Source organism: Pleurodeles waltl, chromosome 10, assembly GCF_031143425.1.
Source record: "Pleurodeles waltl isolate 20211129_DDA chromosome 10, aPleWal1.hap1.20221129, whole genome shotgun sequence".
Lineage (NCBI taxonomy): Eukaryota > Metazoa > Chordata > Amphibia > Caudata > Salamandridae > Pleurodeles > Pleurodeles waltl.
In genome coordinates, this window is record NC_090449.1 from 225,065,619 (window position 1) to 225,084,562 (window position 18,944).

The following is an 18,944-nucleotide window of genomic DNA, read 5'->3' on the forward strand; positions in this document are numbered from 1 at the left end:
TTCTGCAATCTGATGCACTATCAAGTATACAATACCTTTTCAATCAGCAACCCAAATGCAGTCTCGACTTGGGCAAACATCCCATCAAATGCAACTAAAAGCATCTGGCCAGCTGACATTTTAGGTGTGTCATCACCAGAATCATTTCTTGGCTGAATTAGGTCACCATATTGTGTATGCAGCATCCTAAAAAGTAAATATAAAGTTATTAAAATGACAACAGACAATTATCTTCAACGAATTTAAAACTTTTAGGACAAATATTTGGTCAACATACATCAGTTAGTTACTTGTGATTATAATGTCTATTGTGCAGGAATGTACCCTCTTTTGGCATGGTTACCCCCACTTTTTGCCTGATGTCAGTGTGTTTTTGACTGTGTTCATTAGGATTCTGCTAACCAGGACCCCAGTAACAGTGCTCTCTCCCTCTAGATTTGGTTGTCCCTAACCTTTTACACTCCACAATTGGCACACTGCAGCCTGCATGAAAGGGTGTATGCACCCTTTTCACTACAGGTCACTGCACCAGGTCGCTGTAAGTCACCCCTATGGCAGGTCCTCCTAGCACAGAGGGCAGGGTGCAAGTACCTGTGTGTGAGGGCACCCCTGCATGAGCAGAGGTGCCCCCACAAACTCCAGTTTCATTTTCCTGGACTTCGTGAGTGCGAGGAAGCCATTTTACTCGTCTACTGGACATAGGTCACTACCTCTACCCAGCTACATAATGGTAACTCCAAACCTGGGCATGTTTGGTATCAAACATATCAGAATCATACGCTAATACTGTTGCCAGTATTGGTTGTATGATTCCATGCACTCTGGGGCGACTTAAAGGACCCCCCAGCTTTGCTCCTACCAGTTTGCAGGGTTTTCCCAGGCAGCCCGCGCTGCTGCCATCTTACAGACTGTTTTTTCTGCCCTCCTGCTGCTTGAACAGCTCAAGCCCAGTTAGGAAGAACAAAGGATTTCCTTTGGAAGAGGGAGGCAACACCCTCTCCCTTTGGAAATATATGTTACATGGCTTTGGAGGGGTAGCCTCCCCAAGTCACTGGTATGCTTTGAATGCACATTTGGTGCCTTCCTTGCATAAACCGGTCTGCACTGGTTCAGGGACCTCCAGTCCCTGTTCTGGCGTGAAAATGGACAATGGAAAGGGGAGTTACCATTCCCCTGTCCATCATCACCCCAGCAGTTGTGCCCAGAGCTCCTCCAGGTGGCCACTTGGTTCTGCCATCTTGAATTCAAGGTGGGCAGAGGCCTCTGGGAGCATCTGAGTGGCCAGTTCAGGCAGGTGATGTCACAGCCTCCTCCTGATAGGTGGTCACCTTGATAGGTGACAAATCCCCCTTCCAGAGCTATTTAGGGCTCCCTCTTGGGTGGGTCCTCAGATTCAACGTGCAAGATTCCAGCAGGATTCCTCTGCAACATTTACTTTGACTTCTGGCCACTGAAACCGCAAGTGGACTTCACAGGAACCTACAATCTGCAGCTCTAGTGACAACTGCAAAACTGTTTCTCTGGCTCCTTCCACCAACTGCAACATTTCCCCGACTGTGCATCCTCTGAGGGCGGCAACCCCTCTTCTGCAACTCTTGCCTTTGCCAAGGCTTGCTGGTGGTTTTTCCACACCACTGACAGACTGCAACTCTTCTTCAGACGTGGGACACTGACTGCATCACTTCTGGAACTCTTCCTCTGCCCCTGTGCTGCATAGCAGACTACTGGTCTTCACCGTCGACCTGGTCCTGCATCTCCAGAAGGGTGGGTAGTGGCCCAACCAGACACTCCAACTGGAACTGGTCTTTGTCCCCTTCATTTGCAGGTCCTCTTCTGTCTGGATCCTCTTCTGTTTCTTGCAGTCTTGCTTGGGTCTTGCATAGTCCTTTTCCAAAGTTTTCTGTGGGTCAGGAAAAAACAGGTACTTGCCTCTTCTGTCCTGGTCGGCACTCTGGTACTTACCTATTAGGGTTCCTAGTTCCTCCAGCTCCTCTCTACAGATTCCAGTTACCTGGGTGGTGGTCCATCATTCACATTCCATTTTTTTAGTATAGGGTTTGGGCTCACCCTAGGGTCACTACTGTCTATTGGTATTGCACTGTTTTCTATTGCTTTCTATGCTCATTTCTGACAACTCATGTGTATGCAATAGTGTGTTTATTCACCCGTTAGTAGAGTATTGCCTATATATAGTATTTTAGTACTTGAGTCTCTAAAATAAAGTACCTTTATTTTTGTAACACTGAGTGGTTCTCTCATATGTCTAAGCCATGTGTGACTATAAGTGGTATTACATGAGCTTTGCAGGTCTCCTAGATAAGCCTGGGCTGCTCATCCACAGCTACCTCTAGAGAGCCTGGATTCCTAGACACTGACTTCAACTCACTAATAGAGGATACCTGGTATAGGGTGATAATACTATAGGTCCTCACCACACAGCAGGCCAGCTACCTACATATTGTGGATACGGCTTATTCCTTAACTTTTTATATTTAGTGTAAGAGGGAGAAAGAAACAACAGTATTACCAGAAAGTGTCTTAAATCAGTACCAGGTGAATCGGGCACTAGAAGTTTCAATATTGTAACTGTACAAGCTCCAGACACCACATATACTATTCATACCATCTACATCTGTTATAGAGTGGGAATCCTAAAAGCATGTCCGGCAATGAGGAATCTGTAATAATCTATATTATAAATCAAAAACAATGATATCAAAAAGGTAAGCAATACCTTCTAAGACTAAGTAACTTCATAATTAATACATGTTTAAATGTCCTACAAGCAAACAGTTAAACTAATGCTATGCACCCCTTTTAAGTGTCTATACTGCATGTAGTGGAATAATTGATTCACAAGATCCTCTAACTTATGTCCCCTGATTTAGGTCACAGAAGTTACTTAGCTTCTGCAGCGATATTTCTGGTGGGCGCATAATCTTCCTGCAGTTTTGTCATCTTATGATTATCCTACCAGCTCTCAGACTGGTCTAGAAAACTTTCCCCTAGCAATAGCTCTCCAGTATTTCGAGACAGCACCATGCACCTTCAGCCAATTACTCTGCCTGACAGACATGATGACAATATTTCAAACACTAACTGGTGCATTGGCATGAGTTGCTGGTACTTTTTCTGAACACCATCAAAGAGTTTGGTAAAGAACTGGGATAACATCAACAACAGCACAATATGTGTTTGCATGCCTTGAGGTATTATGATGTATGGCACTAACAAATCATGAGAGAAAGGAGGGTGGTGATTAATCTGCAGGAAGATAAAGTAAAAGCCAGAAATACTGTGAATCAAGGTGGGTGGTGGATACACTTTCCTGCAGATTTCCAATTAATGAATGAATTCCAAAACTTATATCACAGGAGGTGTGACTGAGTAGAGCAAGTTAACCAAGAAAATCAATCAACACAAACCATGCAAACTATCAGTTACTGCGTGCTTGGGTTGTGAGGCAGTAATGTTTAGCAAATGTATGCAAGGATAACTAGTTGTAGGTCACTAAAGCCCCTCTTGCGAGAGTCGTAGAAGTAACTATGGCCTTAGTGTAATGGGCAGAAGATTTAAAGTTCTGATTGGCTAGGTGGTTGCAGATCTTGATAGAGAGGTTAACTCAGTGTAATGGAAAGGTAAATGCTACTTACCTAGTAGGCATCTGTTGATGGCATGTAGTGCTGTAGATTCACATGTTAAGCATAATTCTGCCATCTATTGATGGGCTCAGAAGTCTGCAAGTTGATTTTCTTTGAAGAACGTCTTTCATGACACTAGGTAGAGTGACTCCTCCTCTGGCTGGTAATATGCAGGGGCATAGACTCCATTGTTAGATGTTTTCCCAAAAGGTAAGTTATGATGTAATGTGAAACATAGCGTAGTATACTAACATGTCCATGCTAAATGAATGTGTGATAACATATAATAGTAACTAACAAACACACAGGTATCCAGGTAAGAGGGTGGGGCGCATGTGAATCTACAGCATACATGCCACAAACAGGTGCTTACTGAGTAAGTAACATTTTCTAATCAAGGCATGTGTAGCCGTAGATACACATGTATGTTTAGAAAAGACAGAAAAGCAGTGCCCCTCAGAAAGCTAAACTGTGGGGGCGACAGTTGTTTGAAATAGTGTACGTAGAACTGCTTAGCCAACACTGGCTTGTTGACGGACCAGCACATTCACACAGTAATGTTTGGTAAAAGTATGTGGTACATATGTGAGCTACAAGAATATTTCCTAGTAAGGCCATTGAGGCTCCATTTTTACGAGTGGAATGAGCTGTAGAAGGGATAGGTAAAGTTCTTTTAGCTTTAACATAGCATGTTTGAATGCATTTAATAACCCAACGTGCCATTCCTGATTTAGAGATGGCCTTTCCTGTGTGTGGTTTTGAAAAAGCAACCAAGAGTTGTTGTGCTTTTCTAAATTACTTGGTTCTACAAAATATGATACATATGGGCTAGTTGTACATCTAGGGTGTGTAGAGCCCTTTCTGCAGCTCATTCAGGTTGAGAAAAAATACTGGCAATTCCATAGATTAAGGTGGAATTTAAACACCACCTTTGGAAGAAATTTTGAATTGTACAGCCAGATCTCTTTGTAGTTGGAAGAAGGGTTCTTCTAAAGTTAATGCCTGAAGCTCACTTGTTTGAGTGAAGTGATGGAAACTAGAAATGATACTTTCCAGGATAAATACTGCAGGGGCTCAAATGGATGGTCCATTAATCTTGTTAGTACAATAATCCGATTCCAATTAGGAGCAGGTGCACCCTAAGAGGAATGACTCTTTAAGACCTTCTAATAAGGCTTCAATTACAAGAATCCTGAATAGAGAATTGAGTTTTGTAGATACGCAGCCACTGCGGCTAGGCATAGTTGTAGGAGGGTGGCTCAATGTATGGTGTACACCTATAGGCGAGGCACCTGTACTGTCGAGGCAACCCTTAGTGATAGTGCAGTTGGCTCTAGATAACCAGAGCTCTCATAAGGGTAGCTCTGGAGAGCAGCTAAGGCTTATCCAGGAGGGTGTAAAGCGGTTGCAAATACCACACAGGTCAGTCAGTGAAGTACACACAGGAAAGAACTACACAGGTGTTGCGCTCGTATGCAGAGTCCCATTGACTCTGGAGAATGCACTGCCACGGGGTGCAGAAATCTTTGCAGAAAGTAGAATCAAAGTTGCAGCAGGAGCCCTCCTACTGGTTACAGTCTTGCTTCTGGCTCCAGTGAAGAGCAGCAGGGGTTCCGGTGTCCAGGCTGCAGAATTCTATGTCAGAACGGGAGGCTTCAGACTATGCTTCTCCTTCTTTGCTATTCAATAAGGTCAAAACACAGCAGCCAATAAAAACAAAACTTTTTATTAAACTACATTACCCATAGGATTTATGGATGACATAACAGTCCAATCATAACCCATCAAACGATATATAATCCAGAGTAACCACAAATCCTCCTATTTCTTTGCTGCTTCGCAAAAAGATGAGTACCAAATTTTTACTTATGTTTTTTAATGGTTTCTGTTTTCTGTGCAATATAAGTGCCGGCAAATGCTTTAAAATATGCCCGGTATTTCATTTCATTATTCAAGCGAACGCGATCACTCACAGAGTGATAGCGCGGTCAGATTACACGTCTTTGTGTAGTCACCGTGTATCGCTTGCAAGATCAGGTTGTAAGTATCTGTCGCACCCGGCGGGGGTGCAGAGACGCTGTAGGACGGGGCACATTTGTGTGAGGACCACAGTCTTCTTCCTGGCTTGCTGCCCACGCACGCTACATGTCGAGGGTCCGTTTACGGTTCGAATTGGAGCGCGGGCCCAGGCTCAGAAGGTTTGAGTTGACTCCCACAATAACGGTCCCTGCGGTTGAGCAAAGAGTCCTCCTCACGCCTTACTGCCTGGGTTGTAAAATTAGCTATTACAGGATTACTACTGAGGGGGGAAGCGAACTTTAAAGAGAACTAAGCTTCCTTCGTTATTTCACACAAGAACTGGCCAGTGCCTCTGAATCGGCCTAATATACTCTGGAAGAAGAAGGAAAAAAAAAAAAGAAAAGAGAGAGAGAATGAATCTCTCTCTCTACACACACACACATATATATATTTCTTAATTTCTCTATCCAGGTTTGTTGTCTCAATATTTTGACATTATGACAGACAATCCTCCAACGAGGCCGCATATTTTCAGAAGCAAGAGGACCTGCTCCTTGCTGGGGACACTGTGCACACCCCTAGACGCATCAGTTGCCCAATCAGTCAACAGAGTAGCAGCACTGCAACCCATTGCTAGGCAACCTCAAAAGGTACACCTTGACAGTTCACCCTTATGACCGACCTAACCCCATTTCCCATCCTCCCCGCACAGATGAACGATGCCCGCCTCACCCCAAATGTCCCATGCAGCTCGTATGGCCCAGGCCACGAGTATTCGGCACAGCCTTCCACCAGCACCCCAGACCTCTCTTTCCCAACCTAAGTTGATGCCTCTGATGACTCACGCTCCCCCCAGTCAGACTCAGACGATGACACTTGGTACTCCCAGATGCAAAGAAGCCATTCAGTAGACGAAATACAAGCCCCTACCCCAACTGGCGAAAGTCTAGACCCTAATTCTACTCTCAACTTCGATCCAGACACTATCATACACTCCAGATCAGCAGGATCCCCCTTCCTGCAGTTGCAGATTGCACCCAAACATGACTGAGGAAAGCCCTGGACAAAGACGTCAGGAACCGTCTCCACTCAGAATGCCCCTGCACCGATATACCCGGGACGGTTGCCCGGACGCCGGAACTAAACCCCAATCTAGAGAACTTCATTAAACGTTCATCCAAGGACCCCAAGAAGGGTATAGATAGATCCTGGAAATCATGGCAGGACAAAGTGTTGGACCTAGCCGGCCCCTTATGCAAAATTCTGGAGCTGGCAGTAGCCGCTAAAGAATCCGGCTCTACCGTAGACCACAAAACCTTAGCAGGCTGGGCTCAAAGGGCGCTGTGCACATTGGGCAATGCAAATTGTGCAATCTCCAAGGAGAGGCGACGGTCAATCTTCCTACACATCGATTCCAAGTTAGAAGATCTGGCCAATGCAGAGCCAGGACCCCTAGCCAATGGACTCCTGTTTGGGGACAGATTCGTAAAGGACCTGGATAAGTTTGTTCCTACATTCACGACCCTTGACAAGGCCCAAACCTCTCAGAACAAAGTATTTCAGCAACGCCTTTTTACCAGGGCTGTTCGGCCGCTCCACATGTAGTTCTCACCCAAGCTATGCCTACTCAGGCAGGGGATATACTCCTCACAAAGATACCTTCTGCCCCTCTATGGTGAGAGCGGGACGAGACAGCTTCAGCAGAAGTACATACCGAAGCAACTACAACTCCAACGCCAGCCCTCAAGGTAAGCCTGATACCACACTTGTCAGTGATACTAGGGAGCAGAATCAGATTCTTTCTACCCAATTGATCCCTGTTAACAGCAGACCAGTGGGTACTGGAGACAGTCTCAGGTTGTCACCTACACTTCTTTGGGACCCCCTGCAGACCTTCCTACCTCAACCAATCCATTATTCCCTACAATATTGCACCTTTATTCAACAAGAAATAAACAATTTGTTGAGCAAAGGCGCAATCATGCCATGTCAACCTGACTTCTCAGGGTTTTGCAGCAACATCTTTGTAGTAGACAAGAAAGGAAGAGGCTCACGGTTAGTGATCAATTTGAAGGAATTCAACACTTGGATTCTTTCTCATCACTTCAAGATGGAGTGGATCCACCTCCTCAGAGACATTCTCAGAGAGGGCGACTGGATGGTCTGTTTGGCTGTTTGGACCTGAAAGATTCCTATCTATCAAACCTGATATTTTCTCTTCACAGGAAGTTTACACAGTTCAAATGGAACAGTCAATGGTTCCACTTCAAGGTTCTGCCATTTTGACTCTCCTCCACTCCTTGGTGCTTCCTCAAGGTTATGCAACCAGTGACAGAAAAGCTCCGCTCCAGAGGTGTTAGGATGATCATCTACTTAGATGACATTTTCCTTATGGGGCAAGATACCCAATCCCTCACACAACACCTAGAATCAACCATCTGGCTGCTCCAAAACTTGGGCTTTCTGATCAATGTAAAGAAATTAAACCTGAACCCTTCACGTCAGATTGAGTTTCTAGACTCTTCTACTTCTCTAACTCTTCTGGCCCAGAAATTAAACTCAATTAAAATGGCGATCGGATCACCGCTCTGCAAAGACAAGATATCCCTCAGGGTATTAGCCAGAATTGTGGGTTTGGTAACGTTTTCCATACAAGCCATATTCCTGGATCCTTTGCACCACAGTGTGCTTCAACACCTAAAAATTCACCACTTACAGAGGGGGTTAACGTACACCGAGCTCACAGACTTCACACCAGAAACTCGCAGCAAACCACAATGGTGGCTAGGCCACATATTAGCCTGGAATGGCACAGCCATATTCAGCTCACGAACAGATGTCATTTTGGAATCAGACGCCAGCAAGTTGGGATGGAGGGGCCAGTTGCGGCATCGTTTCCAGAGGGGAACACTGGTATCACATCGAGTGTCACATCAACTGCCTATAACGTTTAGCGGGGTCCTTTGCAATAAAGACCCTAGCCCCACTGTCCAATTGCTGCGTATGACTACGAATGGACAGTATCTTGGCAGTTCAGTACGTCAACAAACCGGGGTGCTCATGGTCACTAATTTTAGCAGAGATAGCAAAGACCTTTTGGCACTACTGCCTTCAGAATTACATAAAAGTGACGGCAGAATACCTGCCGGGCCAACTGAATACAGTACTAGATCCAGCAGGGATACCCCACCCTCTGATCACTCAGAACAAACTTCAACTCATGGTGTGGCGCATTTCAGGCAGCGTTTGTCTATGCCAGGCCTTTCAGAACAATCTCTCCAATTTGTATCCACTTCATGGTCAGACACCACTCAAACTTACACCTCTGCCTGGGGCAGATGGGTAAGTTGGTGCGACACACAGAATATGGATGCCTTGGGGTTCACCATTACCTCTGTAGCAAATTTTCTGGCAGAAATGGCATTTGAAAGTTAAAGCTATTACTCAGTCAATAACTACCGTTCTGTATTTATGCAGGACACATGTCCATATATGGGAAGCCAGTCGAAGAACATCCTTTAGTAAGGAGGGTGATGAGACATTCAGTTAGCAAATCCTCCTCAACCTAAATATTCTTATTTATAGGATGTTAACATCTTTCTGAACTTTCTGCGGCGTTGGCCTGTAACTCCGACATGTCAAAGAAACAACTGTCAGCTATGCTAACCATATTGATGTGCCTGGTACCTAGTACGAGGGTCTCCGATGTCAGAGCCCTAGATCTCGGGACAAGTCTATTCTCCCGATGGGGTGTTACCTTTTCCATCTCAAGAAGAACCAAAACCCTCTCTAAGCAAGTGACTTATCCTAGTTTTTCTGAAGAACCCAAACTATGCATAGTCCACTACTTAAAAGAATATGAAGACTGAACCAGAGAGTATCGCCAGACCACCAGGGGTCAACTCCTGATTTCTCTCCAGAAGCGCTTTCATCCAGTGACTTCAGCTACCTTAGCATGCTAAGTGAGATGGATTCTGGCTCAAGTAGGAATTGACACGTAAAAGTTTGGAGCTCATTCGGTAAGAGGTGCTGTGGTCTCAAAGTACTTTTCCCTACGGTCAAAATTAAAGGACATAATGTGGGCAGCAGACTGGTCAGCAGATACGACATTTGAAACATTTTATTATAAACCTATTTTAGATGTGGCTTCTATTGTGTTACAGCAACTTTAAACAAGCATAATCCAAAGCCTCCAGTCCGGACACAGAATAAAAAATGTTCTAGCTTACACTACAAGAATTTTCAATTCTATTAAGGAATCTGAGACCACGATTATTCCACACAGTTATTCGGACTATCCCACCCAATCTTCCATGCAGAATGTATTCAAACATTGGAATATTCATATATTAACAGTTATTGATATGCATATGATCAAGATTTGTACATGATGCATTGTTTTCCTTATTATGACAGTCAATGTTATCGTTATAATTTGTATTTGCGTGACTCAATGTGCTTGCATGACTTAATTCAAATTACAAGTGTTACAACATTATCTCAGTTTTCTTCACAGTTTCGGATCAAAAGTCCGGTTAGCTGAGATGTCAACACCTTTAATTTCTCACGTTGGACTTGCGAGCCTGTCACTTTCATTAACCCACGTCGATACTATGCTGGAGACCTATTTCAGAAATGTTGTTGAGACAGTTCTAGACATTAAGACGTATCTTAGAGCAAAGAAAGTGGAGGATTTGTGGTTCCTCTGGACTATATATCATTTGATGAGTTATGATTGGACTGTTATGTCATCCATAAATCTTATGGGTAATGTATTTTAAGAAAAAGTTTTGTTTTAATTGGCTACTGTGTTTTGACCTTAAAAAACAGCAAAGAAGGAGAAGCATTATCCTCACCCCAGAGTCCTTAATAGAATTGAAAATTCTTGTTGCGTAAGGTAGACAATTCTTTTGTGTCTTGCAGAGGAGACTTGCTGATGGTTCCTGAAGTTTTACAGACAAATCTGGGGTCCCACCCTTGAGGGATCTCCTAAGTGACCCAGGAAGGGAGATGGACACTAGCTGCAGTGACTAACCTATCAGAGGGGGTAAGGGACATCACTCAGCTGGACTAGCCAGTCATATGCTCCCAGGGGCCTCTGCTCAGCTGATTTCCAAGATGGCAGTATCAAGTGGCCACCTGGCAGAGCTCTGTGCACCTCACTAGGGGCGGAGCAGGAGGGAGGTGGTCACTCCCCTATCCTTTGTGTGGTTTTGTGCCAGAGAGGGAACCATGGATTCCTGCACTGGTGCAAACCAGTTTATGCGAGGAGGGGACCAAATGTGCCCAACCCCAGCAACATCTATTTCTAAAGAAGAGGTGGTCACACCTCTGTCTGACAGGAAATCCTTTGTTCTGCCTTCCCCTGCCTGAGTTAGGCTAGGCAGCAGGAGGGCAGAACAGTGTCGGGGTTTGCAGCAGCACGGGGTGACATGCAGACCCTGCAAGGCTGTACATGCAGACATGGGGGATCCACCTAGGAAACCCCCATAGTACATGGTATCATGCAACTAACACTGGAATCAGTGTGGTTGCATGATTCCAAAATGTCTGATACCAAACATGCCTAGGTTTGGTGAAGACATTATGTAGTTAGCCATGTTGACCAGTGACCACCACATAACTTAAGATGGCTTTCCCACACTTACAACATCTAGGGAATGGAGTCTGGAGTTCCTAGGGGTACCTCTGCTCATGTAGGGCTGCCCTCACACTTAGGACCATGCACCTTGCCCTTGGGCTTAAGGGCCCACCTTAGGGGTGACTTACAGGGTCAGAGTTCATTGACCATGATATAAAGCAAACCTATATCTGGAGTGAAAGGTGCATGGGCCATTTCATACAGGCTGCAATGGCAGGCCTGCAGCCACAGTTTGCATGAAGCATTAACTGGAGCCAATGTTTGGCCCCTGCTGTGCAAGAAACAGGGCACATTGTAAAATATTAGAAAGACAGGATTTACATGGGTTTAGGCCTTTTGACTCACAGCAGTGAAGTGAAACGTTTCTTCCAATGACCTCCATAAATGGATTTCATAGCAGGTTTCCTGGCAGTAAGGAGGATGCCCGCCACATCAACAGATCGATCAATCTAGCTGGCATTGCTTAATTTCCACGCGTACATCAGCAGTATTCGAGGATTGGGATGTACGTCCTGAACATCCTCCTGTGACAGCAGTTCCACCCCATCAAGGAGAAGAGCAAGCTCTCGTATGCAGGGTGTCCATAGATCGGCATACATGACTCTCCTTGCCCAGTCCAGGGTGATCAGCTGTGCTCAATCCAACTTCACCTTCAGCAGACCTTTCAACAGAAGCATAGTCAGTGGAAGCATGTACAGCAGGCACAAGATCACAAGACCAGCTGAACAAAAAGGCATCCCAACAGGGACCCATTCACAGGTAAGTGAATTCCATGAAGGGAAGACACCTGTTCTGGGCCATGATGATGTGATACACATGTAGAATCAAATGTGAAGCTGAACACAACTGTCACTTTCGGTTGTAGATTCCCACAAGTGGTCCTTTTGTAAGAGGTAACAGTGTGTCTGCTCACAAACTGAAGGAAGGCCAACAGCACGCTGAGACCAAGAAAATTCATTGTCTCTGGACCCCTGCTACAATCGAATCACCTTCCAAACGCAGAATCCACAATCTCAACCCATGCTGTAAGTTGCTGTAACAGACCATGGTTGTGGTATGCCAATTTATTAATGATGCTCCCTAAGATGAAAGAAAGAAGTGCCCTGTAGTCTGAAAAGAAAGACTGAACACCTAGTGCCAGGATCTCATGGTTAACAGCCAGCAACATCTGTGGGCAGGGAGAACTAGAAGATAAAAATAGGCATTGGGAGATCCTGGGTTTTCAATCAATCATTCGCATTCCGGACAAGCAAGACTTTCTCTACGTTTGTTCTATACCACCAAGACTTTGGGGAAATTTGGTATCAACTTGTCATGGGCAAGAGGTGTGCCCAACATTGAGAAAGAGCAGTGTCTGCAAATAGCAGTAATGGGCCTTCTTCCTCATGGAAGAAGAGCACTTCAACCTTTTGTTATTTAGTTGGTAGTTTTTGTAGGGAAGTGCCCCTTTTGGCATAGTTACCCCTCTCCCACATACTTTTTGCCTGATGTTAAGGATAACTTGACTATGTGCTGGGATCCTGCTAACCAGGAACCAGCACCAGTGTTCTTTCCCTGAACAGTGCCATTGTTTATCCAATTGGCACACAGCTAAGTCCTCATGAAAGGGTACAAGTGGTACCAACGGCTCTGTGGCTAGGGAGGGTGCCTAAGGGTTGCAGCATGTATTGTGCCACCCTAAGGGACAACTCACCAAACACATGCACAATGCCAAGGCAGACTGTGTCTGTTGCTGGGAAGAGAAAGGTAAAGTCGACATGGCATCCATCCCTCTATCAGGTCATAAAGCCTTAAGGCAGGGTCCACTATACCACAGGTGAGGGCATGGCTGCATGAGCAATATTCCCCTACAGTGTCCAAGTCCAATCTTAGACATTGTAAGTACATTGTGGACAGATAAGAGTACATGGGCTGCGAGACTGTCAAAACAAACTCCACAGCTCCATGATGGCGTCACTGAAGACTGGGAAGTTTGGTATGAAACATCTCAGCACAATAAACCTACACTGATGCCAGTGTTGGATTTATTGTAAAATGCACACAGAGGGCATCTTAGAGATGTCCCTTGTATTTTACTAAACTTTCTAGTGCACGGCTGACCAGTGTGTGCCAGTCCGCCACTAACAGACAAGTTTTTGACCACATGGAGTGAGAGCCTTTGTGCCCTCTGAGGTCAGGAACAAAACCTGCTCCGGGTGGAGGTGCTTCACACCTGCAGGAACAGCAACACTTGGCGGTGAGCCTCAAAGGCTCAGGCCTCCTGTTAAAGTACCCCAGGGCACTCCAGCTAGTGGAGAAGCTGCCCCCCGAACCAAGGCCCACTTTCGAAGGCAGGTTCGGCGGGAAGATTAGGAAAAACAATGAGGAGGGACCACTGCAGCTAGGACCACCCCTAAGGTGTCCAGAGCTGAAGTGTCTCCTCCTTGCAAAATCCTCCATCTTGGTTTGGAAGAGAGGGACCAATAGGGATAGGAATGTGCCCCCCTTCCCTAAGAGAGTGGGCACAGGAAGGATGTAGCCATTGGCTACTGCGCTCTAACCCCTGTAACGCTGCTAAATCTAGTATTTAGGGGCACCCCTGAACCTTGCTCTTTAGAATCCTGGCGCCCTCACGAAGAAGGACTGAAGAGCCAACCCCAACAGTGAAGATTCCATTTGACAACTGACTGGGCCCCAGTGCTGCCAGCCTGTCTGCAGCTTAAATACTCCTGCTACAAAAAGGTGACACATCCTGCAATACCAGCAACTTCTTCAAACCTCCAGAGAACTGCCTGCCCAGCAGAGGACCTAGAACTCTAGAAGACAGAGGCCCTGTCCACAAGAAACAGCCAAGGAGGACTCCAGAACCACCCCAGATCCGCAAGCCCTGCCCACTTTGCACCTGACGCCCACAGCCCGTGTCCAGGTGACCTACTGGTCCATAGGTGGTCTCTAAGCAATTTTGACCCTGAGTCCACCCTGGGTTGACCTCTCCTGACCAACACAATGACGCCTGCAGCCTACATCCAGAGGACCCCCATGACAGCGACCGGATCCGACGAAGATTCCAGATGTCTAAAGGAACCCTTGCACCTGCAGCCCCCTCTCCTTGGGGAATCCAACCGATGATCCAGCAACATCCAGCGGGTGCCTCTCCTACTCCAGCCTGCAGCATCTTTGTGACCCCTGTAGTTCCTCGATTGAAAAGCACTGGGCAGACAATGCTGTGTTTGCACCCTGCACCCGGCCACCCCAGTGCCGCTGAGGGTTTGTGTTTGGTGCTGACCTATGGCCCCGTTGCTAATCTAAACCCCCAAGGCCTGTGCCCTGAAACCGCTGGTATTTACCTGCAACCTGTGTCATTGTGAGTGCTCCCAGTCCTCATAGAATTCCATTGAAAACCTGACACCAACTTTGACCCTTGGACATCCTAACCCCTGAAGACTAGAATTGTAAGTTGAGTACTTACCTTACCTATTAACTGTGCTAACACTTTTCATCCCCTAGGCCTGCATTGGTTCCTATGAGAAATTGCACTTTCAACTTTTGAAATTAAAAAATGTGACATACTGGTAAACTGTTTAATCTACAAAACCGAACAAAGTGCATCTGATATATAAGCTTGACAGAAACTTACAACTGTACTTACCTGCAGCAAAGATCCTTTTGGTTCTAGAAATAAACTAACAAAATATATTTTTGCTCTACAAAAACATTGGTTTGGAGTTAGTCATTAAGTGTGTGCCTCATTTCTTGACTGCGTGTGTTCAAACAAATGCTTTTCCCTTTGAGGAGACATTCGATCTAGTCGTTGAAAGTTGAGAATTTCGTAGATGAGACAGAGAGAGAATGTCTCGGACCACATATATGAAACATGAAAAAACAATTAAGTCAGGACAAAGGTGAGCCCCTAATATACTCCAATGACATCACATTCAGAAGCAGAGTTGTGGCTGGAGATATCTAGCTCCACAGAGGACTCAACCTTTTATTTGAACAGCTACTAGCCATCCAAGGGCATGTCGATTAGTGTATAATTGTTGCCTGGACATCATGAGAAGGAAGATGGTCTTTGGTGTGATCCACGTAAAAGCTTTATGCTATTTGAAGTCTAGTTAAAGGAGTCTCGTCTCCTCTTTCGAATGGGAGACAGACCAAACTTTTGGGAGGGTGATGGATTACCCACTGTGGAATGGAAACATGACTTTTGGCATAAAGTCGCCCGGGCCCTCAACAGTAGTTTCTCTGGGAAAAAGGTGGTGTAGGGCGGCCCCACCCAGGGTGGCTGAAGCTCACTTACATAATGAACTGAAGTGATCACAGTGAGGGAAACGGATTTGAGAATCAGACAATGCAAAAAGCAAACATACATTGGCTCAAAGAAGATACACCTAAGAAACATTAGAAACACTTTATGATCCTACTGTGGCACCACAAAATGTTTGGAAGGGAACATCTGCATTAAACCTTCACTAAACTCATCACAACAAGTGACAAACTGGGACGATTGGTCCGGTAAACACAAAGGCCAGCAAATCAACCTTAACCATGCCCACTGCAAGACCTTGTGGGGGCCAAAGGCAAAACAAACAATAAAATATCTAATGGTTTGGCTTGCAATAGGTGTGCATTGCGCAGATCTGGATGCAGAACCCAGCTCTGCTGCTGCAAAAAACTATTCATCCTAACTAGTAGTCTGTTGGAGAACAAATGTTCATGCCCAGAAGTTTTATCTAACACACTCTCCTGGGCCAGTCCGGGGCCACAAGGATGACTTGGGCCTCGTCATTCCCGATCTTCAGAACTTTAAGCAGGAGAGGCTAAGGGGGAAAAACGTGGGCAGGAGTCCCATGCTCCACTCTAGCCTGAATGTATCTCCTGGAGAGAGCATTCCTGAAAACTTCAACACAAAGAAGTTTTGAAATTCTATGTCAGAACCGGAGGCAAGGATTATGCTTTTCTTTCTTTCCTTTAATCAAACAGAATAAGTTAGAAGTAAAAACCAAATTTCCCAGAACACCTTGGGATATAACTACAAAATGTCTCCTCAGGCACTTCCTCATTCTTTCCTGCTTCAGAAGAAGATAAGTGCCTGTCAAGCGCTGAGGAAATCCCGTGCACCTGCAGAGGGCAGAGCGGTGCGCCGACTAGCATTGCATGCCTCGTTGACGCAAGGTGACAGCTCTGTCATTCGACAACAGCATTCGCCCGCGATAACACACTTCGGAGCAGCTGCATGCCTTAGAAGCCCCGACGCCTCAAAGGGATCCGTTCTTGGACATAGGCAATTCACCTAGCCCCAGGGGATTAACCTGATTGACTCAAGAAAGGCTCTAGGTCTTGGAATACTGCAGGGGGGGCATCCCCTAGCAAACTGCACGCTGTGCCTAAAGCTTCTGAACCTGGTTGAACCTAAAGGGACACCCTGAGCTAGTATCAACCCATATTGTCTGGTCTTTGCCAGCAAATTTCAGTGGCCCCAACTGGCCTGTACACTAAGCCACCATCAGGCAAAACAAGGAGTACATAGAGGAGACCACCATCTCGGTCCTCCCCATTGGCAGTGAGTTCTGTGAGGTGGTGAATGCGTCAATCCATCATGGGGTGGCCGCCGCCACTGAGCCTCTGGAGAGATGTCTATCCCAAGTATTCGTGGCCATCCCCCTTCAACCTTCCTCTCCCTACTAAGGGCTCCACAGACTGGGGACAGTCAGCGCAACGTCTCCCTAAGCACAAAATGGAGGGCGGACTGGATATGGCAGCGTTTGACAAACTGAAGCAGGCATTTGCAGAGCGCCAGTCCCGGCAACCCACTCTCATTGCTGCCATCAGCAGATCCTGAGGTGGATGATGATTTGCACGACTTCAATGACGAAGCAGGCCCATCTAGGCCTTGGAGGCCAACCCAAACTCTCTTGGAGCCCCTCCAGGCAGTGGGGTACATCAGACATGCTAGACTCAGATGACCTTGTCCATCCTCACTCCTCTGAATGGGTCCCCTCGGACAAGGTCACCTCATATGTGGCTGGCAAGCTGCACAAGCATCTGGAAAAAGAAGTTCATGCGAGGTTGAGAACGGAGTGCCCTCATCCATATCTCTCAGGGAAAGTCTCCTCTACCCCGGACATCGATCTCCCAAAATGGCCACATTTCTGCAAACGTTTATCAAGGATCCCAAAAAGGGCATTAACAGGTCCTGGGGGGCCTGTCAGAATGAGTTGTTAGATATTTCAGGGCCCCTCACGAGAATGCTGGAGCTGGCAGAGCGGAGCAGGCAAAGGACACCCCTTTATCCCCAGAGGTGGTCTCCAGTTGGGCCCAGAGAGCCATAATATTTATGGGAAAGGCCAACTGTGGCCTCTCAGTGCAGAGGTGCAGATTTCAGTAGATAAAAGTGGACCCGCAGCAGGGGGACCGCGAGTCTGTGGAGGCGGGCCAGTTGCTCAGGAAAACCTCTTTGGGAACCCTTTCATCAAGGAACTGTCAAAGTTAGTCTCTACCTTTACTTTCTTGTACAAGGAGCAATCCTCGATAAAGAAGATCTTCCAGCTTCACCTTTTCATCGCGGTCGATCGCGGGAGAGGGCACTCGACTGGCCGTCATTACATCTAAGGCCCCACCAGAGGACAGGACCCCCGCAGGGCAGTTGAGCAGCCCCGTTACAGAGAGTTCTTCCCCACCAGATGGGGTCAACGAGGTAGAGGCGCCAAAGGTCCTTCAGGGGACAACTGCAAGGAGCCCAAACCGGTGAGTTCATGTCAGGGGTTTTCATACCAGTTAGGTAAAAGCTGGCTCAGTTCCCAAACAACTGGGAGCCTCTTTCCTCAGACCCTTGGGTTCTCCAGACTATCCACGGTTTTCAGCTAGAGTTCACTCCCAAGAAGCTCTGGTGGACCAGGAGGTGAGGGAGTTGCACTGCAAGGCGGCGATAGCCCTGACATCGCTTCATCCTTGGGGTTTCTTAAGCAACATCTTTTTAGTGGAAAAGCGAGATGGGGGCCAACATCCAGTAATCAATTTGAGAGAAATCAATGGCTGGCTGCTTTTCCGCCATTTCAAGATGGAAGGTATCAGTCGTCCCGGCTGGATCAACAGATCCTCCACTATATCAGCCAGACCCTCAGGCCTTGGCAACAGATACGTTTCTCAAAGAATAGTCGAAGGAGAAGGGCTATGCCTTCCTGCCTTTTGCCATGATCACACAACTGGCAGCGCACGTGGCAGGCAGGAGGGGCAAGTGGTAGTGATCACTCCGGTTTGGAGATCTAAAGTGTGGTTGCCGGTTCTTCTGGAACTTTCTTGGGATTTTCTAATCCATGTCTGGATATTCTAAAGGATCCTTTGGGTCATAGTCATCCTTTGAATCTCCAAGGCCGTCTTCCTCTCATGGCTTAGAGGATTACAGGGAACGATAGAGACTCCCAGGCCTTTCATCGGAAGCTGAAAGACTCCTAGCAGCAGCCTGGGCAGACAGTACTTCTAAGAGATATAAATCTGCATGGACAACCCATTGGGTACAACGTTGCCCCGGTCTTGAATTTTTTGGCTTCCTTGGCATCCATGGGTATGGCTTACTGTACTGTAAATACGTATATGTCTGCTATGTCATCTTCCTATTCAGAGTCTGCCGGTAGGGGAACATCCTTTAGTGTGTAATCTGTTAT

At 46.4% G+C, this 18,944-nt stretch overlaps 1 protein-coding gene across 2 annotated transcripts in view; it reads right to left on the minus strand.

Moving 5' to 3' along the window:
* The window catches only part of SMG1 (SMG1 nonsense mediated mRNA decay associated PI3K related kinase), a 1,401,298-nt gene that overhangs the window by 259,325 nt on the left and 1,123,029 nt on the right, over positions 1–18,944 (minus strand). For both annotated transcript variants that reach the window (XM_069210224.1, XM_069210223.1), the window contains one exon: positions 36–186. In XM_069210224.1, the coding sequence (XP_069066325.1) occupies positions 36–186 (151 nt within the window). The remainder of the gene's footprint in view (positions 1–35; positions 187–18,944) is intronic.